This window comes from Ailuropoda melanoleuca, chromosome 13, assembly GCF_002007445.2.
Source record: "Ailuropoda melanoleuca isolate Jingjing chromosome 13, ASM200744v2, whole genome shotgun sequence".
NCBI classification, from domain to species: domain Eukaryota; kingdom Metazoa; phylum Chordata; class Mammalia; order Carnivora; family Ursidae; genus Ailuropoda; species Ailuropoda melanoleuca.
The window spans coordinates 89,717,015-89,742,608 of record NC_048230.1 but is presented as its reverse complement, the minus strand read 5'-3'; the positions used below and the strand labels follow the sequence as shown (position 1 = coordinate 89,742,608).

Below are 25,594 nucleotides of genomic sequence, written 5' to 3'. Positions count from 1 at the left end.
GGCCGCCAGGTCTTGTAAATGAACCCTATCACGATAGGAAATGTCATCACCTTTTCCATTCAGGGGTGTCACGCATGTGGTTGTCCTTAACTCAGTGCAAGTTATTGAGTGGCTGTACAGAGATAATTTCTTTCTGCCTGGCTCTATTATTTTTCTACACTTTTTGGTAAATGACAATTAGAGAAACATAGCATTCCCTAATGACAGCAAAATTTCTCTATAAATAGGTCATTACGGGGCATTATCTACAACATATGTGTTATAGAATAAGTTTAATTACAGTGTTGGACAGAAGAAATTTAAGTTATTTGCTGTTTGGGGGGGCATTGTTCTTGGTGAAGATACTATTTAATATATTGTGTGGGTCTTGAGTGTAGTTCAAAATTGGAGAGTAAGACAAGTTTGGAGAACATTATAGTCTGGTGTCGTGTTTGCTGAGTTGTTCTTTTCTTTTTTATGGTAAATAGGCTTTGAAAAATGTCTGAAAAAGATCTCTTTCCAAAACACTCTGGCAGCTTTTTTTTCCCCCCAAAATGAAAAATAGGTGTGTGTGTGTGTGTGTGTGTGTGTGTATTTATTTTTTCCCCCTTTCTTTAGTTCTCCCTCCCATCCTACTTCCCCTCTGGTAGCAGCAAGTCTGATTTCTTTTTCGATGAGTTTGGCTGGCTGGCTTTCTTTCTTTCATTTGTTCGTTCATTCATTCATTCATTCATTCATTCCATGTACGGGTGAGATCATTGAATATATATTTGTCTTTGTCTGACTTATTTCTTTTAGCATAAAGCCTTCAAGGTCCATCCATGTTGTTGCACATAGTTTTTTTTGGTTATGAAATTTAATGTAGTCAGTATAAACTTTTGAATGATACAAAAAATAATTTAAGTATGAGAAAGCTCTTCAAATTCTGCGATCCTCTAATGACCATTGTTTTCTATGCTTGTTTTCTGTGCTTGCTCTTGCTTACGTGCATCCTCTTCTCTGTCTCTCTCTCCCTCTCTCTGTGTCTGTTTTGGGTGTGCAACACATATAAACACAGTTTTATATGAATAGTCATCATGCATGGTCTAGCCCTAGATTTTTGACTTAACACTCCTTGGATATTTTTCCACATCCGTAAGTGAAGACTTACATAATACTTAAATGGCCGTCTTACGTCCCACTGGACTTGTATAACAAATTACGTGCCGCCCATCCTCAGGTTGTGCGTTTCTGGCCTTCCCATGCTGCTAGCAGATTGAGGCCCGGAAGTGAGAAAAGTGGCAGCCTGGTGACCAGAGGCCTTTGGTTTCTTGTGTAAGGTATGCCGGGGACCATGTTTGTAGCTGCTGACAGGTTGGGGGACATTGTGATGGATTTCTGGAGGTAAAGAGAGGCCCTTGGGGAAGAGTATTTCAGCTTTTGCTGAGGTAACTTCATAGAAAGACCACCTTTTTAACCAGTCCAGGAGGAAGGTCATTTCACTTGCAAGCTGACTTTGGTGTCCTCAATGAACCAACTTCTGGGTCCACTTTTAGATTTCGTAACTCTTTAGTTCTGTGACTTCAACCAGATCTATGTGTTTAAAAAAAGTCATGTTTCCGGGGCGCCGAGGTGGCTCAGTTGGCTAAGCATCTGCCCAGCGCAGGTCATGATCTTGGGGTCCTGGGATCCAGCCCTGTGTCATGCTACCCACTCAGCAGGGAGTCTGCTTTCGCTCTCCCTCTCTTTCTGTCCCTCCCCCACTCGTTCTGTCTCTCTCTTTCTGTATCTCAAATGAATCAATAAAATCTTTAAAAAATAAAATCATGTTTCGAGTTATGGTTCCCTGTGCTTCCTCTGTCACTTCCTGTTAACGTTGGATTTAGAGGAGCAGTGTGGGAGCCTGACTGCCTGGGTTGGAGTCTGGCAGTGACCTAACCTCCCTGACCAACCACTGGCCATAAGGACATTACCTGCTTCCTACGGCTACTAGAGGTTTAATTAAGTTAATGTATTCAGAGCTCTTTTTGTAAGCCATTACTATAATTATTAATAATTATTTGACATAAGTAAGATGGCTCTCTCTGCCGTCATCACCACTTTTCTGCTTCCTTAGTTGTTGGAGATGGGTGCAGGTAGAGGTTACCAGCTAGCTCTTGCTTTATCTGTCTTATTTCTACCAATGACTCCCTGGTGAGGGATTTTGACTGTAATATAGGCTAGCCCCAATTCAGATCAAGAAAAGTAGAAGCAGTTTTGCATTGACTTAAAAAGTGTGATGCAACTTGATTCTACCGAAGGAATAGGTATATTAAAATGTATATGAAGCACATTTGATTTAAGCATTGTATTTCATTGGTATATATTTATGTTTTGTTATATTGGAACTTCATATTGGTTAAAAAGAAAGTCTTCGGATCCTGTATTTGAGAAATGTATGTGAAAATGTTTAAATAAAATAGCTCTAGTTTTTGAAACTTTAGCGCTGTGTAATTGGGATACATCTTTATATAGAATTACTTTTACGTGTGGACTGTCAGTCCTGGATAACGAAGTGTTAATATCTGACTTGTAAGAATTTTGCTTTCTAGACGTAGTTTACCTTATAGGCATAAAGAAGTGAAAAGAATCCATCTTAGTAGGATGGATATTTTTTACAACCTCTTCACTCATAGTGATAATTGTTTCCTGTTCAACTGTCAGGTTTTATTTTGGTATTTCCAAGAATGTTTTTGGATGCAGGTAACAGAAAACCCAAATGCAAATGATAAGGAATTTTTTTTTGTCTTATAAAAGCAGCCCCAAGGCAATTCAGGGTGGGCCCAGAGCCAGCTAATTCACTCAGCAGTTCTGTGATGTTGAGGGTCCAGACTCTCTCTGCCACCCTGCCTTGTCATCCTTAGTGTCCTCAGTGTGGCAGGCTTGTCCTCAAGGTGGCAAAATGCCTGCAGCCCTCACAAGCATTGCACCCAGGTAGAACAACATCCAGAGGCAGGAAAAGAGGAAAAGCTTCTTCTTTGTGTCTCTTTAAAAACAATGGATCTTTTCCCGGCATGGCCATCAGAATTCTTCCCATTTCTTATTGAACAGTGTTGGGTCACAGGCTTGGGCCAAAACATATCACTGGCAAGGGGCGTGTTGGCACTGTAATTGGCTCAAGCAGCATCAGGTCCTACCTCCTAGGGCCAGGGATAGGCCAGCCTCCCTGAAGGACATGACTTTGTGGGGGAGGATGAGCCCTGAACAGTTAGGGCCTCTGTTAGGAAGAGGAAATGTCTGTCTGTGGGAGTGGGTGAAGTGGGGGGCTGGAGGGAAACCAACAGTGTCTCTCCAGGCCACTCTTACTTTTTAGTTTAAATGCTATGGAGAATATCTATGGAAGTGAATCACCAATCATGGTAAAATTTTGGATACATGTATATTTTTAGGGAAGAATTTAAAATTTTGCACTGTATCTGGTATATACAACATGGCTATAATGTATGCAAGAAAGAAAACTCTCAGCCAAGCTAAAAGATGAGTTTGGTTCACTTTTTGCAAATAGGAATATATATTTTAGGCCCCGGTATGCTTCCAGAATCATTATGCCAGGGTTCTAGGGGCCGTTTCCTTCTCTTGGGCCAGGCTGATGGTGTTTGGGCATAGAGGCACGTGTGTATATGGTGTTGCCCCTGGAGAGGACTGAAAATTGGATTAACAGTGTGGATGCGGCTCACTTGAATGGTGGGGCAAAACCCTGATTGGCTTGGATGCTTGGTTGGGTGGGTGGGTTTAAAGTGTTTGTTTATTTTTTATTATATATCACAAGTTACATATTTATGAAACCTATTCTTTCACTTATGTATTCAATATTTAAAACAGTTTTAAAAAATCCTTTTTTATGTCTAGCACATGGCTTGTGAGCACATAAATCTGTTCAATTGATTCAAGATTGAAACTGAGACTGGGGTTCTCTTGAGGGAATATGGAAAGGGGAAAGGGAGGGCATTGGAGGTCAATGTACGAGGGCTGATTAAAAAGATGGGCTGCGGAAACCAAATTGGGGAAAAAGAAAGTGAAGACTTAAGAAGCATAGATAGTGATCAGATGGTGGGGTCGTTGGGTTCAAGGATCTGATAGGGTTGAAGAGTTGTTGGAATTATCTTTCTAGAAGGGGTGAGCAGGGACAAGGAGAAATGGCAGGTGACAGAAGAGAGGAACGAAACTGGGACCCCAAATGTGGGGTGGTAACAAGCAGTGCCTGGGTCTAGGCTGTGCTGCAGACAGGCATGGTGGGAGAGGGGGTGGAAGACAGCCTCTTGGGTGTGAGTAAGTCAGGCATGACCTTTGTAAATGCTGAAATCAGTGCTAGTTACAAGACAAAGAGTGAGCCAGGCCCTGAAATCTTCAGAGAGCATGCTGGGGTGAGTGAAAGACTGTGTGCAGCTCGGGTGGGTGGGCTCGTTAGCATGCAGACTGGTTGTATGAGTAGCAAGGAAGTATTGGTGTGGGTGAGGGGAAGCACTGCCATGGTCTGGATGTTGCAGTGGCGAGCAGGGAGGATGCCCACCTCATCTTGGGCCAGGCGGTATGTGGTGTAGGATAATGAAGGGCTTACCTGATAGTCTATAGGGAAGCAGTCCCCTCAGGGGACTCCAGGTTTTAGGTGGAGGCAGAAGGGATGTGGTGCAGGAGAGGGGATTTGGTAAGCTTTACTGGATATAGGGGGTGGAAGAGTTGTGGTTAGGAAGCTGGGGTGACATTAGGTGATGCCCAGCACTGTATGGAGGGGAAGTTAGAGATGTGGGTCATGTGGGAAACTTGGATTTCTGGGGACATGGATGGAAACCAGGGGGAAGGCCAGAGGGGATATCCCTGGTGTGTGCCTGGTCTAACGGTTGTCTATTGATTGAGTCTGGTGTCAGGCATCTTGTGGTGGGGAGGTGAGGAATAGGGGCTGGGTGTTGTGCAGGAGCAAGGGCCTCCCTTTATTTTGGGGTGGGGCGGAGTCATGGTTATCTTCAGTACATTATTGCTTAACTTCTGGATGTCTCCAGGAGTAATTCCCTGTCCAATATGTCCAATGATGTTTATACCTAAAAGTGGATGTGGATTGAAGACATAGCACTTGAGAGAGTTTTTCTGAAATTTGAAGTCTTTATGGCATCAGAAAAAGTGTGTTTGCAGAATGGACTTTGAACTCTGAGTTCTTAAGGCTTTGCAGAACTTCCCGAAATAACTTTGCATGATGGAGTGTTGGGGGTGTGTGGTGTCACGCCAGGTGTCCTTACCTGCAACCTGACTTTGGGGGATGACTAGGCCCAACTCCTGATTCACCTTTTTCCACCAGCCTTCTCACACCATGTCCTTAACCACGTCTCCTTTCAGAGCCCTGATGTACTGGGCTTACCTAGCCTTTCATCTGCCATTTAAGTTAATATTTCATCCACAACAGGATTTTGCAATTGCGTATCATCAGTACAAGGGCCACTTTCAGGTCTGTGAATAGATGCATTTTTCAGATGTGTATTTCTCTTTAATAATAATGATGATGATAAAAATGTTGATTTACCACTGAAGTACAATCAGCATACCTGCTGTCTTCTGACCTGATTACTTGCTAAGTCTCGAAAGGGCTTCATTGTGTGGATTTTACTCCTTACCAGGTACGAAGCTCCAGGTCATTCATCTGTGCTTAGCACAGTTGTACTGCACACACAGAAGTTCTAAAATCTATTGGCCAGTGTCAGGAAAAGGAGTCTTGCCTGCACCCTGGTTGGCATGGATTACTGTTGACAGAAAGTTTGTAACGATGGGCAGCCTCCATTATTCAGATCCATTTTTTCTGCTTTTCCTTATACTGTTATACTTAGGGGGCATCTCTTCATGGGCTTGCTGGCCTTCATGCCAGCGAAGCTGCTTGGTGATGAGTTTCTTCTTCCCCATCAACATTTCCACAATAGTGTTGAATAACAGCCCCTCCCAAACCTCATGGCTTACATAGGCCTTATGGCAACAAGTGTCTATTTCTCTTCCTCACCAGCCTGCATTGGTTGGGGTGGTTCTGCCTCTGGCTGCCGGTTGCTTGGGGTTGGCTCCACTATGGGTTGGGTCCAGCTCTGCTCCATGAGTTTCCTCCTATCCCTTCGACCAGACACTACGTGAGGTTCTCCAGCCACCACTGGGTCATATTTCTCATGACCGATTGCCCCAAATCATTTGCGGGTGTGCATCATCCAAATGTGTGGCTTCAGGTAGAGAATAATTTGTGGCGTTTTTACAAACTACCACAAGAGGGAAAGAGGACAAGGACCAAGGCAGTTGTTAAAAGGTGAAATCACCAGTCATACTAGCTTTTAAGTAGCAGTGCATTACTAATGACATTTACCTTTGTCAGTGGTTTTTGTCTTATGTCTGACTAGTTTATTTTCCTTGTTCTCACTGTTTCTATTTTTTTAATTTTTAATTTTAATTTAATTTTATTTTTTTTGATGTAAAGTTCGATGATTCATTAGTTGCATATAACACCCAGTGCACCATGCAATATGTGCCCTCCTTACTACCCATCACCAGCCTATCCCATTCCCCCACCTCCCTCCCCTCTGAAGCCCTCAGTTTGTTTCTCAGAGTCCATAACTGTTCTCACTGTTTCTAAATTATGTTTTATTTAAGTTGTCAAGTTCTCCTTGAATGTTTATTTCCCCTTTTTCTGTATAAAAGCCTGTAATCTGGAGCATCATACTTTCAGTGCCATTGTCTGGGGAATTTGAGTAAAATTGTAGATGATACCCTCTTTATCTACATGTGGATGTGTAGGCAGGGCTGGGAAGGTTCTTAGTTCTCTGGTTGGGGGGGCAGCTGGAGGGATGGATCAGTAGGACGGATGGGGGGGTAATTCCCTACTGGGGATGAACTGAACTGAGCTTCTTATTCCTTTTGAGGGTTTCCACTGGGGCTCCCGAGTGGGATATGGATCTTTCCCCTTCCTTTGGTGCTTCCTGGGGTCTGCTGAAGCAGGTTTTCATGAGGCTCTATTATGATCCTCTCAATTAAAAAGGAGTAGAAATGGTATTGAAAAGGATTATATGTGGAAGGAAATGGAGGGATAATCCCATTGCTTTCATAGGTTTGTTTGTTGTTAGTGGTTATTGCTGTATTGGGATCAAGTGCCATTTAAAAAGTCCAGTCTCATTAAGTGTATGAGTTTCATGAGTCATTGAGTTTTATGGCTTCACAGGTAGGTGAAGCTGGTTACTCCCACCTAGTGAGACGGCCTTTGTCAGGAGCTAGGTAATTACACAACAACTAACATTTATATAATGCTGAAAGCACTCTGACAAGCTGATTTTATCCCCACGGGAGTCCTATGCTGAAGGAACAATTAGTGGCCCCATTGCTGGGATTGAAATTGAGGCAGAGAGTGCTTAAAAAAAAACTTGTCCAAGGCCCTGTAGCCTCTAGACTTTACCCAGGCAGTCTGCTCTGGAGGTTTTTGCCCTCAACCTTTGCTATTGCCTTTCAGCTAAATAGGGAGAAATAATTGTCAACAAGAGGTTTTAGCTGGACAAAGGAGTGGGAGAGGGTAGCTTTTGGTGTGGTTTATAGATTATTTTCTGGATAAAATGCAAAAATAATAGGAACGGTTTATTGGCTCTTGGTTGGTGGTAAAGGAGAATGAGAAATTAAAGATTTCTTTAAAAATTCAGGAATGGGGTAGCCTGGGTGACTAACTCTACTAAGCGTCTGCCGTGGATTCAGGTCATGATCTCAGGGTCCTGGGATCCAGCCCTGCATCAGGCTCCCTGCTCAGTGGGGAGGCTGCTTCTCTCTCTCCCTCTGCCTCTCCCCTGGCTTGTGTTCTTTCTCTCTCTCAATTAAATAAATTAAATCTAAAAAAACAAAAAGAAAAAAAAATCAGGAATGACCCCTAGCTTTGTAAAGGTAATCTGCTGGTTGTTTCTCTGTGGTTAGTTTGAATGTACTTCTCTGGGCTTTGTGATGACAGTAAGGCAGTGTGCTGTTGTGCCTGTGCCCAATGCTGAAAGTCACCACCCCACAGGCGGTTTGAGGCCTGAGCTCTTTTGTTCAGCACTTGTCCCCCATCTCTCTTCCTTACTGCTCACCATGAGTGCTATGGGAGGGGACTGCAATGAGCTTCTTCATGGGGAAATTGGCAGTTTGACTTTCAGTGCCACTCACTCCCATCATTTCTCACCTGTCTACTTATCTTCCTCCTCTTTTGCATTCCCGGGTGACGAGTATTTTTATATATTCCTGACCTGATTTCTGGTTTTGATTTATTCACCCTTGTCTCTGAGGCCTTTGTGTGGTTCAGATTTGAGTTGGCAGGCCAGATAGGAGTTCTGCCCACATCTGTGTCGGACTGTGTTACCTTGGGCAGGTCACGGGAGATCTAGAACCTGTGGTTTCTTTATCTTGATCACACCTCCCCCATCTACCTCACAGGTTTATGGGTGAGGGTCAAAAAAAAGAAATTCCTTGGGGCGCCTGGGTGGCACAGCGGTTAAGCGTCTGCCTTCGGCTCAGGGCGTGATCCCGGCGTTATGGGATCGAGCCCCACGTCAGGCTCCTCCGCTATGAGCCTGCTTCTTCCTCTCCCACTCCCTCTGCTTATGTTCCCACTCTTGCTGCCTGTCTCTATCTCTATCGAATAAATAAATAAAATCTTTAAAAAAAATTCCTGAAAGTGTCTTTTAAAGTCTAAATGTATAGCATTGTTAACATTCCCAGCCTCCCCAAGTGGCTTTGTTTACTCCCTGCTTTGATGCCCTGCATAAGCTTTGGTCATGGTACCTTTTGCATTACTTGTTTACCTCTGTACCCTCAAAGGCCCTGTGTCTTACTGTCTTTGAATTTCCTAGCACTTGGCTCAAGGCAAGTTGGAATGGGTACTGGCTCAGTAATGTTCAAATGAATGAGTAAAGAATGCCTGTCTAAAGGATGTTTCTGGTCATAGTTGTTTTTGTCGTTGTTCATCTTTTTTTCAGAATGAAGGCTTCCTCCTTGTCTCTATGCTTCCTGAAGTTAGCCTTGTTAAAAATCAGCCCTTTCTTACTTTCTTGTGTTCCCTTTTGCAGGATGTTAAATTCCAGTGTCTGTGGCCTCCTTCAAGGGCTAGGCTTACTTTTAAATATTCATCTGATGAGTCTTGATTTTAAACAGTCAGATAAATCAGTTCTTCCAGCTATTGACTTAGAGATAGAAAATATTTAATACTTATTGTTTGTGTATTCATTTAACAAATATGCCTTGAGTACCTTTTGGGTACCAAGCTCTGTTCCTGGGGCTGGGAGTAGAGCAGTGAAAAAATCGGATGAGATTCCTGGCGTTATGCAGCTTCCATTCTAGTGGCGTGTCAGTCAGTGAAGAAGGAAATGAATACATAAGAGAATTTCAAAGAATCTTAAGAGCTGTAGGAGGGATGTGAAGAGGGCTTCTAGACCAGTGAGCAGTCGTCATATTTATAAATAAAACTGAATACGTTACAGATGTCGTGCTCTTAGTTTCCCTTTGTATCAGGTTACCTGAAAGGTATCTAATGGTCTTGATGGTGAGTACTTGAAGCTCTGTCCCATCCATGCCTCATCCACAAGAAAGATACAGAATGGCTGAGGAGGAAGGTGGCTATTACCTGGCCTTTGGTTTCATGAGAGCACCTCAGTCTGTATGCGTGCGCCTCAACCTTGACTAGAACCCTCTTTGTTCAGGTAGCTCTTTTGGAGTATCTCTGATGGACCCAGGGGGACCCAGGAAAGATAAGGGAGTCATCGATCACCCAGTAACTTCGCTGTGCCATCTTGCTGTGTCAGTGCACCCACATCCTCAGTGCCAGGGAAACTGCTTGCTTATGGCATTGTGTGTCCATTGTATGGTGAGCAGTCAGGCATCCAGCCGTTGCAGAGCCTGTGAAGGAAGAAGGCAGGGCGATTGGAAAGCATGTGAAAAGTAACATACAGGAGCACTTTTGGATTTCTTTGAAGAGGTTAATGTGTGATTGCAGTTCTGAAGGATGAAAGGGAATGAGCCATATGGGGATCTGGGCCTGGGGACGGCATACAAGAGGTGTCCCAGATGGAGAATGCGTTTGAGAAGTTTGGGGAATAGAAAGAAGCCACAGTGGCCGGAGGGTAGGGTGTGAAGGACAGAGTGCTATGAAATGAAGTTGGCATTGAATGGAGGAAACTACGCACAGCCTTGTAGGCTGTGGTCAGGAGTTTGGATTTTAAGTACTACTGGAGGCCACTGGGAGGTTTTGAATGAACAAATGCCCTGGTTTGATTTATAGTGTTCAGTCTTTCTGCTGACTGCATGGTGGAGGATGGCCTGTGGAGGGGAGGAGTGGAAGCAGGAGCCCAGGCAGAGGACATGTTGTAGCCTGGGTAAGGATTCATGGTGACGTATGCCGGGCAGAGCCGTGGAGGGCATGAAGTACCCAGGGTGGAGCATGTTGGAGGTGGAACTGACACCCCGGAGATGGGCTGTGAAGGAGTGAGAAGAACCTGGGATGACCAGCAGCTGGGTGGGTAACGGGGCCTGATGGAAGAACAGAATTTGAAGGGAGAACAGTACTTTACTTTGGACACATTTGATTTGAGGAGCCTTGCAGACCCTCACGTAGAGAAATCCAGCTGGCAACAGGCTTTGAGAGTAAAGCTTTGCAGAGTGAAATCTAGAGTCCTCAGCAGAGTGGTGAAATCTCTTTCTTGATCCTATCCAGGATTTGAAAGTGGGTTAGTCCATTTCTTTCCTATAGGCATATGATCTAATTAATGGTTTGCACGTTGTGGCCATTATCCTATCATTGTTATTAACATACATATATGTTACCGGCTGTTTCTCTTATTGCACTCATTCTCGGAAATATTGAGCTAGATAAATACTGTGCTAGATGTAGGGGACATAATGACGCATGGGATGGACTGAGGGTTCTGTTGGGTTGCTAGCATCTTGTTCAGAATTAAGTCAGTTCCATCTGGAGGGATTCCATCAGGAATTAAGTAAAGTGAGATATGTTTTGTGACCCAGGGAGAACCAGCTGGTGGGGCAATGGCAGAGGTACTGACTTGATCTCTGGGTAGGTTGGGAATGTTTTGGCTACCAGTGAATGTCAATAGGAGCTGGCCAGTGAAGTATGCTTCAGAGGAAGGAGTGAGTGGTGGGTGGGCCAGCAGTTCTTACTGGAGTGAAAGCAAACAGAATCCTTTCTTGGAAGCAGGCATTCTGTGGAAGGCACTCAAGGATTCCTTGGTAAGATTATGTAGCTCATAAGAATGATAATACTAGTTTCTTTGCTACCTGCCTTCATGCAAGTAAATTTGTTAGTTACTAAGAACTTGAACTGCTCTGTGCTTTTATTTTGGGGCAGAAAGTACAATGTGAAATTGGCAGCTGGTATGACTTTATAAAAACCTCATGTACATTATTTCAAAGACCAGGTCCGGTGTTTTTTTTGTTTTTGTTTTTGGTTTTTGGTTTTGTTTTTTTTCCTGAATGAAACGCCCCATATGGTTCTCAGAGGAAAACAACTTCTTATATTCACCAACATTAGTTTATAGAACTTAAATATAGTAATGGATGTTTTCACATATCATCACAGTATTAGGGCCCCAAAATTCAATTGAATCCACTTTATCATAGATTAAATAGCAGCACATTTGTTTCTTGAGTAATCCTTGCAGAATTTAAAGAAGCTGTACTTAATTTTCCCAAGATGATTAGTGTGTTGTTCCCAAGAGCTAAGACCTTGGTCAGGACCCTGTTGTAAAAGGCACAAACAACCTGTTTGCTAAGGAAAATGTACAAAGGTGTGTTGACAGTGGATAAGTACTCTGACCAGAGTTGTGAGGGGTAATCGGGCCCCTGGATGAAGTGGCTCTGTTGCTGCTGGGCCCCAGCTGTTATGGCTGGGCTAAGCTCCCTGCACAACTTGCCTTTCTAGCTGCAGTCCCTGGTTGAGCACGCCTGGTGCAACAGGAAGAAACACTGCTCAGGGCAACTCGAGAACACATGGTGGGCCTCCCCGTGTCCACACAGGAGTGGAACAGCTCACCCGGAAGCTGGAGGGAAGGCTTGACCAGTGGCCCGGGTGGGAGTGGGTGGATGTGCTGGGGAGTGCCTGCTAATTCTCTTGAACTCCTCTCAGGTCAGCTGGGAGGGAGGAGAAGACCACACCATATAGGACTCCAGTAGCAACATTGTTTTTCAGATGTGTAAACCCATCCCTCTTTATGGCCTATGTCAATAGCCACCTCCTCTGTGAACTTCTATTCCCCACCCCCAACAGGAAGGCATCTTGTTTCTCCCCAGTCCTGTACTAACCTCTGGCCTTCTATCTGGTCTTTGAGTGCTGTGCCCCCATGGCTCTGATGCCCTTTGCCCTTGGATCAGTCTCCTGCAGGGGGTCTGCCTGTGGGGGAGGGGCCCTATGCCAACTAAGGTCTCTTCGTGGAGAACAATTGGATTGGGATACTGTTTTCATAGTTCTGTTTTGTCTCATAGGGGTATAAATCTAATTTTTACTTTCCTTCATTTCTGAAAAGGTTGTTTGTGAATTCTGATAGTTGTATAAGATTATTGTCATACTGGTAACTTTTTCTTTTCAGATAATGTGGATGCAAGTGATCTTAAGCAGTTTTTTGAGACCAACTATTCTCAGATATATTTCATCTTCTATGAAAATTTTATAACACTGGAAAATAGTTTGAAATTAAAAGGTAAGCATTTCTACAAAATTTTTTTTATATACAAAATTTGTTTAACATTCAGAAAGTTTTAGAGGTTGTATGTGTCATGGGCCACAAGTTATATGCTTTTAAGCTTCCTTTCTTGCCAGACTCTTAGCAAAGCTGGGAGATCACGATGGTTAGCATCTTTGTTTCCCTGGAACTTTCTCTTATACAGCTGTTATTTGAACAACCGATGGCTACAGGGAAAATGGAAGGAGAAACCCACAGAAGGCGTGAGTTCCACAGGAATAATTTACTTAAAAAGAAAAAGTAATATGTGCATACTATGAAAAAATTCAGACTCCACTAAAGGGTTTGAAATGGGGCACCTGGGTGGCCCAGTCAGTTAAGTGTCTGCCTTCGGCTCAGGTCAAGATCCTAGGGAGTCTGCTTCTCCCTCTCCCTCTGCCTGCCGCTCCACCTGCTTGTGCACTTTCTCTCTGTCAAATACATACATAAAATCTTTAAAAAAAAGTAAAGGGTTGGAAATGAAAATTGAACCGTATGTTTTGCCCAGACCCCCAGTCCTGTTCTGCATGCAACCACTATTAAAAGTTCGTTGCATTTCTTTCTGTATGTGTTATTAATGTATTATGTTTATATTTGCTTATGGTTACACCCTCATATACTTGTATAAAATGTTCTTTGAAAAATCATCCCAGTAATGTCACACTGCACAATCTGCTCTGTATTTAGGTGACAGGATAGTGTAGCCTGGGGAGCTAGACTGGGTTTGGATCCTGGCGCTCTTCTCCCAGCTGTTGCTCCTTGGTCAAGTTACTTCACCTCTCTCTGACTCAGCTTTCTCCTGTCAGCCTCAAACAGGTTAATATGTATCCTGGGATTTCAGGGCAGAGTATGGCACNATCCTGGGATTTCAGGACAGAGTATGGCACATAATATGTGCTCAGTAAATATTAGCTGCCATCATCACCTTCTTATTTATGTAGTCTATTTTGTTAATCCTTACATGTTAGCACAATTATTTCTACCTCAGTTTTATTTATAAAAAAATATTTCTTTTACTTGAGTATAGTTGACACACAGTATCACGATAGTTTCCGATGTACAACGTAGTGATTTGCTCATCACAAACGTAGCTGCCATCTGTACCCGTACAGCACTATTATAGTAGCACTGACTGTATTCAATAGGCTGTGCGTTTCATCCCCGTGACGTGTTCATTCCATAACTGGAAGCCCGTACCTCCCACTCCCCGTCACCCATTTCACCCATCCCTCTACCCCCTTCCTTCTTACAACCATCAGTTTGTTCTCTGTATTTATAGGTTTGATTCTGCTTTTTGTTTGCTTGCTTATTCACTTGTTTTGTTTTTTTTAGATTATACATGTGAGTGAAATCATACGGCATTTGTCTTTCTCTGACTTATTTCGCTTAGCATAATACCTCTAGGTACTTCCATGCTGTTATAAATATCAAGATCTCGTACTTTTTTATGGTATGGAGTAATATACCCTTGTATGTATGTACCACTTGTTCTTCTATTGATGGACACTTGGGCTGCTTCCATATCTCAGCTATTTTAAGTCACGCTGCCGTGGGCATAGGGACGCATATATGCTTTCAGATTGTTGAGTCTGGTTCATAAACTGCCATAACAGTAGTGGGAACTCTGGAGGGGAGCTAGGTTCGGGAGGTAGGAGGATGAGTGCAGCTTTGGGCAGTCTGAGTTGTGGTGCCCATGGGACACCCAAATGTGGGTTCTGGCTGGGCAGTAAAAATGTAGGAATGGGGCCGTGGGAGAAGAGAGGTGCAATCATAATGTTGCCAAGGGATGTATTCTTCATAGAGAGAGTGACAGTTAAGGATTTGGGGTAACTGCTTCTTTTATTGGGCAGATAAAGAGGAAAGAACAGGAGTAGTGTATGGCGCTGGGAAGGGGCTTCGATGCCAGGAAAGCATTTTGTCACAGAAACCCAGAGAAGAGAGAATTTCAAGGAATGAAATGTTGGGAACGTTTAAGAATGCAAAAGTTGTGGAGCAGCTGGGTTAGGAAGTGCTAGTGCATCAAGGAGGTTGTCACTGAGCACTGAAAGAAAAATCTAGGTGAGTAGTGGGATCCTAAGCCAGACAGAGAGATGGAGTGAGTGTGGGTGAGACTGGAGGCTACACACAAGAATGCCCTTTTAGAAGGTTTGATGGTGAAGACGGGATTGTAACTCAAGGCATAGCTTGGTCAGGGGAGGGTTTTACAGGCTACATTTACCTGTTTGCAGGCTGACTAAAGGGAGATAACCGATGGTGCAAGATGGTGGGGAATGTGGGCTGATGTAGGGTCAGGTATACAGAAGAGGATGCAGAGAGCAATGTATGGATGGCCTGACTGCTTCTGCAGAACCTAAGGCAGACGTCAGGCACGGAGGGGAAAGAACGTGGTGCAAGGCACTGTGGTAGTCTCAGACACGGACCAGATGGCTCAGAGTCTTACAGAATGCTCCAGGTTCTAGACAGTCATTAAGTCAGATACAGGCACATGCCCAAGGATGTCAACAGGGGGTTGTGTTTTTTGTTTTTCAATGAATGGCTCAGTTTTTTCCCCTGTGAGTGATAAATTGCCATAAATCTTGAGCTTAATTTTTTCCCAAATTGTTAGAAAATTCAAATATGAAACAATCTGACTTTTTTCCTGTTTCCTAGTTTTGCTCCACTTAACTTTTTTTCACAGGTGTGTGGAGGAAAAAAGTGTGATATTATGGGTAATCAAAATAGCAAAGAAAGATATTAGAATCCCTTGTTTTAAAAAAAGCCTTAAACCAAAAAACCCCATTTTAAAGGCTTCTCTGTTCCTCCTTTCCCCTTTTACTCCCTCTGTCCTTTTAGAAAAAAATGTAGTTGTTCAAGAGTGTATCAGTTAGTTTGTGCTGCATAACAAATTGTGTTACAAACCATCCCAAAACTAAGTGCCTTAATAAAACAACCAGTCATTTTGCTTACGATTTTCTGGGTTTATTGGGTAGTTCTTCTGGTTTAGGCTTGCACATGCCTCTCACATCAGCTGGTGGTAGATGGCCTCGTTTACGTGTCTTGTGGTTGGCACGCTGTTGACCCGGGCACTCCATGCTTGCAGGCTATCTTGAGCTCCTTTACATGTTGGCCATAGGGTTCCAAGCTTAGCTGGTGCATAAGGTTTTTCAAACTCATGCTTGCTTCACATTTGTTAATGTCACATTGACCAGAACAAGTTACATTCCCCTCTGATGCAAATGGAGAAATAGACATCTCTTGCTAGGAGAGGGAAAATCTCTGCATTCTTGCAGTCCGCTACAAAGAATCATAATGAAGAACCAATAAAAATAGGATTGAGATTTTAAAGTTTCTTGCCTTTAATACAGTTTGTGTTTTGATTGGAGTACCAGGAAGAAAATATACCAAAACAACAGAAAGAAGGAAAATGTTTGCTCTGAATCATGAAATTATCTTGTGATAACATCAGCCTTCCGTTACTTAGGCCAAAACCCGAGTTTATTGGCTCTACCTTCAAAATACATCCAGAGTCATTGGACTCTTCTCACTGCCTCTGATGGTATTGCTGGTGCTCCCATTATCCTCACCCAGATTATTGCAGTTAGCCTCAGAAATGGTCTTCCCCTTTCTACACTTGTGACCCATTCCCCCCCAATCCCTGGCAGAGTCTCTTCAGAAGAGCAGCTGGAGTGATGCTTTATATATGACTCCACACCCTCAAATAGCTTCCCAGTTGTGGAACTCATTAGAGTGGCCTCAGGCCCCACCTACCTGCCAGCCTTTACCGTACTGGTTTTCTAACTTCACCTGCAGCCATTCTCCCCCTTCGCTGTAGACTCTAGGGCCTTCTCGCTGTTTCCAGACCATGCCAGACTTGCTCAGTCACAAGGACTTTACACTGTCCAATCCCTCTGCCCGGAACAAATTTCTCCCAAATATCCATATGGCTTATTTCTTTACCCCCAAATGTCCATGTGTTTCTCTTCCTTACCTGTTTCAGAACTTTGCTCAGATGTCATCTTATCAGCAAGGTGTACTTCCCTGGTCAGAATTGAATACTACCTGTTTGGGCATTCCCCATTAGCCTTTCCTCTCGGTTTTCTCATTTACTGAATGCCTCCTCCTGCCAGAATTCAAGCTTCCTCAGGGCATGGTTTTTTTGTGTTTTGTATCACTCCTGTATCCTCTGGGCCTGGAAGAATCTCTGACACAGAGGCATTCTTTAGTATTTGTTCAATGAACGAATGCCATCTTACCTTACTTCCTAGAGCTGTGGGGATTCCGTTAGATCAGGGGTCCAGAACTTAAGAGCTGACTGCTTGTCTTTACAAATAAGTTGTTGGACACAGCCATACCCAGTGCATTTATGTGTTACCCATGGCTGCTTTTGCACCATCATGGCAGCGTTAAATGATTACAAGAGGGGCCTAAAGCATACACACCCTGGCCCTTTGCAGAAAAGGTTTACCACTTCCCAAGTTAGATGCTGAATGGCAAGCTCTTACCGCAGGGCCCCCGGCAGAGAGACTGGACAATAAATGTAACTGGGTGCTGTAGGTTTTGTATTTTCTCTTATTGTCACTGTCAAAAGGACAGTGCACGTGACCTGAAGACATGCGTGGCTTTTCATCGTTATGACTGCTCTGTGCCTCTTCACATCAAAAAAGCTAGAACTCTTTCTTTGCATCTGCTGTGCATTCCTTCATAATTTGAGCTCATAAGTAATTGAGAAACAAATAAATTGCATTCCACGGGTTGACAGTGATTTGGAAAACGTGGAGGCTGTGGTTAAACAGCTAGCGAAGAGTGGCTCTGCTAGGTGTGGACTCAGGTGCTGTGGCTTGGGTGTTTATCTACATTCCCGACAGGAGTTCCATGCTACCTCCTGGTAGTTTTTGAATAAATGAGTGTGTGTTCAAGCTTCAGTGTTTTCAAGATAACATAATTTTTAATATCTTAAAATGTGCACATTGTCATGATAACTATTTTTTTTTTTATATATTCCAGGGAATAATAAGTCACAAAGGGAGGAGCTGGACTCCATCCTCTTTCTTTTTGAAGTAAGTTTTTGTTAAATTCATTTAGCTTTTAAGATTCTTGTTGAAAATGTGGTACTTTAGCTCTAATTTTACTTGAAGACATAAAAAATGATGGACATGTATTTCCTTCCTTCCACTTTTACAAACAATGCTGCGAAGAATATTCTTATGATTTTTAATTTTTTTGCAAACATGTGGGAGAATTTTTCCCGTAGGGTTACCTAGATGTGAAGTTATTAGATGGAAATGTATCCACATTTAAATACTGATATTGCCAAATTGTTTTTGAAAAGGTCATATAAATTTATATGGAAACTTTTATGGAAGTTGTGTGTAAATTTCCCTAACCAACACTGGAGATGATTTTTTTGTGTGTGTATATGCTCAAACTGACATGTTGAAAACCCACTGTTTTTAATATGTTGTTCCTGACTACTAGTGAGATTGCAATCTTTGTATGTGTCTGTGTGTCCATGTGTGATCACATATTCTTTTCAAAGTTGGAACAGTATGTTTGTTTGTGGTTCTTGATCTAGTAAGCTTACAGTCTCTCTTGTCCACATGTATTAGACAAGTGGCCAGATTACTGATACCTTGAGAGCTACACTAGAACTAAATTGTAGGTTCTGAAAGTTAATTGTTGGTTATCTAGAAATTATTCATGGTTTGAAGAGACATGTGCTTAGGTTGATATGTGATCAACTTTATGACAATAAAAGGAAGGCCTAATGTATATTTGTTGCAGAGCTGGCTGGAGGGAGAATCCAGGGGAGAAAGCTCTCCAGGGGCTTTTTGGGTTTGTGGAATAAAACAGATCTGAAGACCTCCTGCCCAGTACTTGGCTCCTGGCTGGCCCTCAGTGACTATGGTTCCCCTTTCTCTCCTTAAAGGGCTGTACTCCTTCCCCAGAGTAAGAGACATTGATTCACTGCTTATTTTATGGTGGTTATTGTGTTTCCTGTGGTAACCCTCCTGTGAATGAAATTTGTACAGAGGAGCTGTCTTTAACAGGAGCTTTAATTAAGCCTGTCACTTAAATATGTACCTACTAACCATCATTTGTTTGAACTATCCCATTAATTTAAATTGTCTTATTTATGTAGCAGTTGATCCATTTACTAAAGAATCTATAACATATATGCAAGTTATGAGGCATAGTTCTGAAGCCCCTTCTCTTGACACCGTCCCCCCCCCCGCCTCATTTTAAGAACTAGAAGCTACTTGGGTGCTTCCCCTTGATCCTGTTCTTTTTCTCCTCTGAAGGCAGCCACTCCTCTGCATTATGCCATGATCCTTCTTTTTTAAAAAGGGTTTTTACCACAAGTATTCGTATCCCTAAACAATGCATTGTGCAGTTTTGTTTGGTTTTGAGTATAATAAAAATGGTCTCACATGGTGCATAATCATCTGTGGCTTGCTGTTTACATTCAACGGTATTTCCGAGGTTTATCCCTGTTTGTGAATTTAGCTCAAGTTCATTCATTCCATTCCCACTGCTGGATTAAGTGAGTATGTATGATTTTTTTAATTCCAGCATATTGTCTGCAGATTTTTTGTTCGTGTGTTTTCTTGGTGGACAGTCAGATTGGCTGTGAATAATGACAAGCTTGCCAATTAGTTTGTTTTCTTGTCTTACACTGCTGGCCTGGCCCTCCAGTATGTGGGTAAATAGACACAACAAGGACGGTCATCCTGCTTCTGATTTAAAGAGTTCTGTTAATGTTTTATCATTCAGGGCTTCCCCTGCCTCCTGATGTTTTGTTTATGAAGTTTTCTGTAAATTTTCAGTAGATACACTTTATCAGATTGTTTGCTTCTATTTCTAGTTTGGTAAGATTTATAAAAAGTCCTAGATAGGTTTTGAAGTTTCCAAATATATACTTTTTTCTGCATTAACTGAGATACCATGTGTGGATTCTTCCTGAATATAAATGTGGTGAGTTGTAGTTCTGAATTTTAGAGGCTAATATATTGCATTTTTGGACCTATGTTCACAACTATGATTGGCCTAAATTTCCCTTCCTCACATTGTTTCTGAATGATCTTGTTATATAAAGTTTGTAGAACCTGGTGTGAAGCATTTCTTTTTCTATTTTATAAAATTGTTTGGATAAGATTGGAATGATCTCTTCCTAGAATGTTTTTTAGTATTTATTGTAAAAACCTTCTGAAACTGGTGCTTTTTTGTTTTGTTTTTAATTGGAAGATTTTAACCACTTGTTTAATTTCTTTAATAATTCTAGGTTTATTTTAGGATTATTCAGGTGTTCTTTTTTGCTTGATTCATGTTTGGTAAATTATGTATTTTTCTAAGAATTTGAGGAATTCTAAGAATTTTTGATCCCCAGAGTTTTAAAATTTTTTGTCATGACCCTTCTTTTGAGGGTCATAATTCTTTCAGTTTATTCTGCTCTGGATTAATTTCATTGTCTTCAGTTGTTATGTATATTAGGCACCATATTAGCAGTAGTGGCAGTAAAAGTTACTTGTGTCCCCCTTTACATATAGGGTTTTACTAGCTTCTCGTACCACTGCAGTAGCTTTTCAACTCTGTTCCCCATCTCATTGTTCCTTTCAGTACCTTTTCTCTCTGGCTTCTCTTAAAATCTTTTTCTTAGTCTCTGGTGTTCTGTAGTTTCCCCACAAAATGTCTAGTTGAAGATTTCTTGTCTTGCTTGGTATCTGTGCATTTCCTGTATTTCTGGGTTCAGAACATTTATCAATTCTGTATAATGCTCAGCTGCTGTCTTCTCAGATGTTGACTCTTCTCTGTCCTTCTGGTGTACTTCCCAGGATCCTTATTTAAACCTAGATCTGCTCTCCATGTCTCTCAAGCTGGCTTTCGTGCTCTTTCCCTGCCTTCTTGTGTTGCATTCCGGGGAATGTCTTCAGTTCTTCCATGCAGGGCAGGGACTCCTTCATTTGGAGCTCATCTGCTGCTCAACCATTCTGTTGTGTTTTACATCTCAATGATTTTTGTTTCATGTTTTAACTTCCTTAAGTTCAGTGTTCATATTTGTTCTGTTGCTTTTGATAGGCCCTTGGTCCTTCTTCATTTTTAGACCTCTTTTGTGTTCTTAAACATTTAAAATGTAATAGTTCATATTCTGTATCTGATCATTCCAGTATCTAAAGTCTTTAGTTTGCCTAGATCTGTTCTCTCTCACAATGGCTTCTTTTCTTGCGTGCTTTGTGATGGGATTTTGAGATCAGATTTAGTTGAACCTAGATTTAATCTGTTTCAGTCCTGTGTTTTTCTGGAGGGCTTGTGTTTCTTTTGCCAGGGGGCTGGGAGTGTTCTTGGTTGGGACCACTTTGGCTCCATTTGAGGGTCCTGGTTTATTAAGGGAATCTCAAATGTAGTTCGTCAAATTGACCATGTGGTGGGAACTGGGGTCTGAAGGGCACAGACATCTACAGATCCTGCAGTGAAATTGACATTAGTTCTCTGGCATCCTGAATTGTTTCTCTTGAGCTTGTTGCTTAGAGTAGATCAGGTTTTGGCTTACTTTTTTTCTGTCAGCTTCCTCCTTCTTACTTCCTTTCCTGCCGTTTTTTAAGTCCTTTGTTAGTTTCCTAATATCCTCTAAAGCCCAGCAATGTTTTGAGAATTACATTTGCTGTCACTAATTGCAAGTGTCGTCCTGCAGCAGGAAAGCCCGTCAGGGACTGTAGTCCTATATACTTCCCACACAGGAGGTTTTAATACCCCCTCCTCGCATCCAGAAATTCTAGATTAGGGAAGGTGTTATTACAGATACATTACCATGTACAGAGGATTAGTTGCCTTTATAATAGAACAAATATATATTATTCAAAGCTTCATAAAAGTTTCATTTTGCATAGTAAATATGAATGAATAACGAACCAACATTACTTTTGTTTATGCTTATGTTCTCTTTCTGTCTCTGGCTTTAGAAGGTAGGTTGTAATTTGTATGGTCCATTCTGAAAATTAAGTAACTTCGTTGCTACTTTCTACAAGTTAGTGCCATGTAAAGAGATGGTTTATGAGGATTCAGGGGTAAATACTTATCAAGGTGTAAATAATTGGGGAAGGCTTTCTTTACAAGAGGTAGAATTATTAAGACATGTTCAATCACAGAAGGGATCTCATGTGAAGATAGCTTATACATAAAACATGGATTGGAAGAAAGCAGAGAGATGAGAGAGTTTGGAAGGTTCGGAAGGAGAGTGTGTAGGGAGACCTGCTGCCTGTCTCTGTAAGTCAGGGGCGATCCGGAAGGGAACCTTTGCAAAGGGAGGCAGTAGTGTTTAGATGTCATGAGCTACTGGAGACCTTACAGTGCTCTGATGAAGCAAGTGGTGTGCAATCAAGGCTGCCAGCTCAGCTGAAGTTGCGGTTTCAGGCAGCGAGCAGCCCTTTCTGTCAGTCTCTGTAGCCAACGGGAGCACTGGTACTGCTTGCAGTTATCTGCAGCCACCGTTGCCTGCAGCTTCAAATCTGTGCATCACTTGGAGTTTCTGTGGTTGATGCTTCATGGGGATGTTTGTCACCTTTTTTTTTTTTCCTACTGAGGTTCACTTGTTAATTTCACTCTTCTTTTAAAAATATATTTCATCTATCATTGTCATGTGTTTCAAATGGCAGTGGGGGATGACGGGACCCCATAAAATGAATTTACATTGCCATCTTGACCACAATGTAAGTGTTGTACATGGCCATCCTGTGTCATCCTTTCCTTCTGAAGTGGATTCTGTCTTCCCAATTTTCATCAATGGAAGACTGGGGTCTTTGTTTTTATAGGTGACGTGTCCAAGATTGCACATCTATCAAATGGTAGATAGAGATTTAACCTCTGGTCTGATTGTAGATCCCATTTTCTTAACTCAGTGCCATACCGCCTTCCATGTAGGAGTCTCAGTACTCTCCTGCTTTTGAAGCTGTATTGCATAGGCCACATCTACCAATATGAATCTATTTTTGTATAGGTCATTAATTTATTACACACATTTATTGGATGCCAGCTACGTGTTTCACGCACATTTCTAGGTGCTGGAGATATGGCGGTGGGCAAGTCAGACAGAAGCCCCTGTCCTCATTGAGCATACATTACATTTCATACTAGCGGAAGTGTCCACTGGTAACAATGGACTTATGCCAGAGCTCCAGTAATGACCTTCTGAGTCACAGAAAATTCTGAATGGCCGTTTGTAGAAGTGATACTTTTGGTGGCAGCCCTTGAGGTCGGTACCTGCACAGAAAAAGGAGGGCTGGTGTAGAAATGTAAGGCACCTGGTGAATGGGCTTCAAGGTCAAATAACTTTGAGAACCTTCTGTATTTGGTAGTTGAGAGGTGGTTTCAATGGTACATGGGATTTGTTTTAATCTGGTGTGATAAGACAGGCACACAGACATGAAAATGATTGCCATGAAGGAAGAAATGTTTACTGTACTGCACAGGAGTACAATAGAAACAGGAGGCATGGCCTGCCAGCAGGGTTATGAAGAGGGAATCAGAGAGCACACAGAGAGCAGGCAAAGAGGGGGGAGCCGAGGGAGGGAGTCTTCATTGTGGTTTTTGAGGGAAGGAATGGGCAAGGCAAGGTAAGCAAGCTAAAGCAGGTTTAGGATTGGATAGTTGGAATAATTTTAGCAGGCTCTGGGCTCTAGAGGGGGCCCCTAGTGGTCTAGTTCCTAGTCCTCAGGTGATTTGAGCAGGGGGAGAGTGTCCCAAGTCTGAGAGCCCATAAAAGGAGGTGGTTGTGGGAATGGATTTTGGGTTGGTTGGTTTGCCTGTTAAAAGCATGTGTGTAGAACTTGGCTAACCCTGGGAGGGGCAGTCCCTGGGAGGTCAGCAAGGTTCCAGATGTCAGAGCATCAAGAATACAGAAAATGAGTGCATATAGTTCATACGGAGATATTGTTTCAAGATGTCTGCCTTGTTGTTTGGTACAGAAATGCATTTGTTTGGAGTTATCCATTTATGGTTAAGAAAATTCTAGAATTTGATAGCAAGGCGTTTCCTTTCCTCCACCCCCTCACCCCAATTAAAAAATACATTGACAGGAGAGGTTTAATTTCAAGGTTTATACATGTTCTGACCTCTGAATACTACTCATTTATCTGTTTTCAAAGATCACAGAGTTAGGCATCACAGATATACAGGACATTTGACTTCTAGACTGCTTAGTTTTAGATTTATCCAAATTACCCCACCAGATTCAAGAAGCCGTTTTTTTGTTCCTAGAGACCTGCACAGGTTCTTTATAACTTGCTATAGTGTGGCCTGAACTGGGCTAACACTGAACCCCTGCAGGGTCCCCGCCTGTTTTTCTTTTACATGTTGTTGGGGGTGTTGTTCTGTGGAGGTGCTCTCTCACACACATTCTGAGTTGCTTACTGCCCCTTTACCTCTTTTTGCATAGTTTTACTTCTGCCTCCTGGTTTATGCAATTCTCTTGTTGGGGACTGCCCTTTGCTCTCCTCGTCCTCTGGCTCCTACTTCCTGGCTCTGTTCAGACCCACTGATTTCTTCTGGCAACTCCAGCTAGAGGTGCCCATTTTTTTCTGTGAACTTGTACAATACACTCCTGTGTTACCATTTCATTCTAGCTGGATGTTCTCAGTTTTGCCTGAAGGTGGCTCTGCCTTAGCTTCCTAATGAGACTGTAAAGTTTCTCAGGCTAGCAACCATTATGTGTAATCTGTTGTAGCCCCCACCCCGGCTCCCACTCCAGCAGTGACTTGCACCTGTTTATATTTATCCTTGGATTAAAGCCTCTTAAATTCTCACCTCCCATGGGGTTATTTGTTATTTTTATGTTAAAAACATTTTCCTTCCTCACCTAAAACTCTCTGGTTAAAAGAAATAGGAAGAAGGTAGCTTTAGATCAGGCGTTGATCCTGCTGAGCTGTGGGCCTTGAGATGGGTACTGGCCCTTTCTTTACCTTGGCTTCCATGTCTGTAATGGGAAGGACTGGGGCTGGATAGCCCTGAGGTCTCTTGCAGCTCTACCAACCTAGGACACTACAAATCAGGAAGTTCACAGGCAAGTCTTTTAGCATGAAATTTAATTGCATGCTTCCGTTTAGTTTTCAATATTAAATCAACTTGACTCTGACTAGCCTTTGCAGATCTAAACATGGCGGTTGCTTTTTCTGTAGGGCAGCTCTGTTCAGTAGAACTCTCTGCAATGATGGGAATGTTCTGTATCGGTGCTATCCAATTAGGTAACCACTAGCTATGTGGGCTGCTCAGTGCTTGAAATGTGGCTATTGTGACTGACTGACTGAAGTTCTAATTTTAAGTCATCTCATTNTTAATTTTAAGTAATCTCATTTGATTTACATTTTAAAATTAAATAGCTTCATGTGCCTAGTGGCTGCTGATAGGACACAGAAGCTCGATAGTCTATCAACAGAGCCTTGTTACTTTATTTCTCTTTGTTGAACACTTGGCTAAAACCTTAGCACATTTGTGTCCTCGTAGAGCAGGGGACTTAAGGTTTAGGGTATTGCTGAAATGGTTTCCCTTGGTTTCTCAAGCTTTGTTACCAAAGTGCCATTGGCTGGGGGGAAGCATGGTTCCAAAGTGGCCTTATGCAAACATGAAATTGAAAAGGCACGCACAAATTCAGTCTACTCTTCTCATGCTTAGTTTTAGGATGAAAATAATACTTTAAATAATGGCCAAATTAAGTAGTACTTCATCTCCCCATCACAGCTCCCATCTTCCCTGCACTCGCTCCCCTCACCCCAAGATAAAGAAAATACTTGCATGTCATTTCAGGAAGATGTATGCTGTTTCTTCTTCTCCCTTGCTTCGGTGGGGGAGATAGAGGTTGGGAAGGCATGGGTACTAGGAGCAGACTGCAGCAGGTGAGCTACCCAGAGAGTCCGATGATCTGTGGGGAGCTTCAGGGG

General features: G+C 42.5%; 1 protein-coding gene across 1 annotated transcript in view; it reads left to right on the top strand.

Moving 5' to 3' along the window:
- Positions 1 to 25,594, top strand: part of RALGAPA2 (Ral GTPase activating protein catalytic subunit alpha 2) — a 317,987-nt gene that overhangs the window by 10,471 nt on the left and 281,922 nt on the right. The window contains 2 exon segments of the mRNA XM_034641613.1: positions 12,561 to 12,671; positions 17,676 to 17,728. Coding sequence (XP_034497504.1) covers positions 12,561 to 12,671; positions 17,676 to 17,728 — 164 coding nt within the window.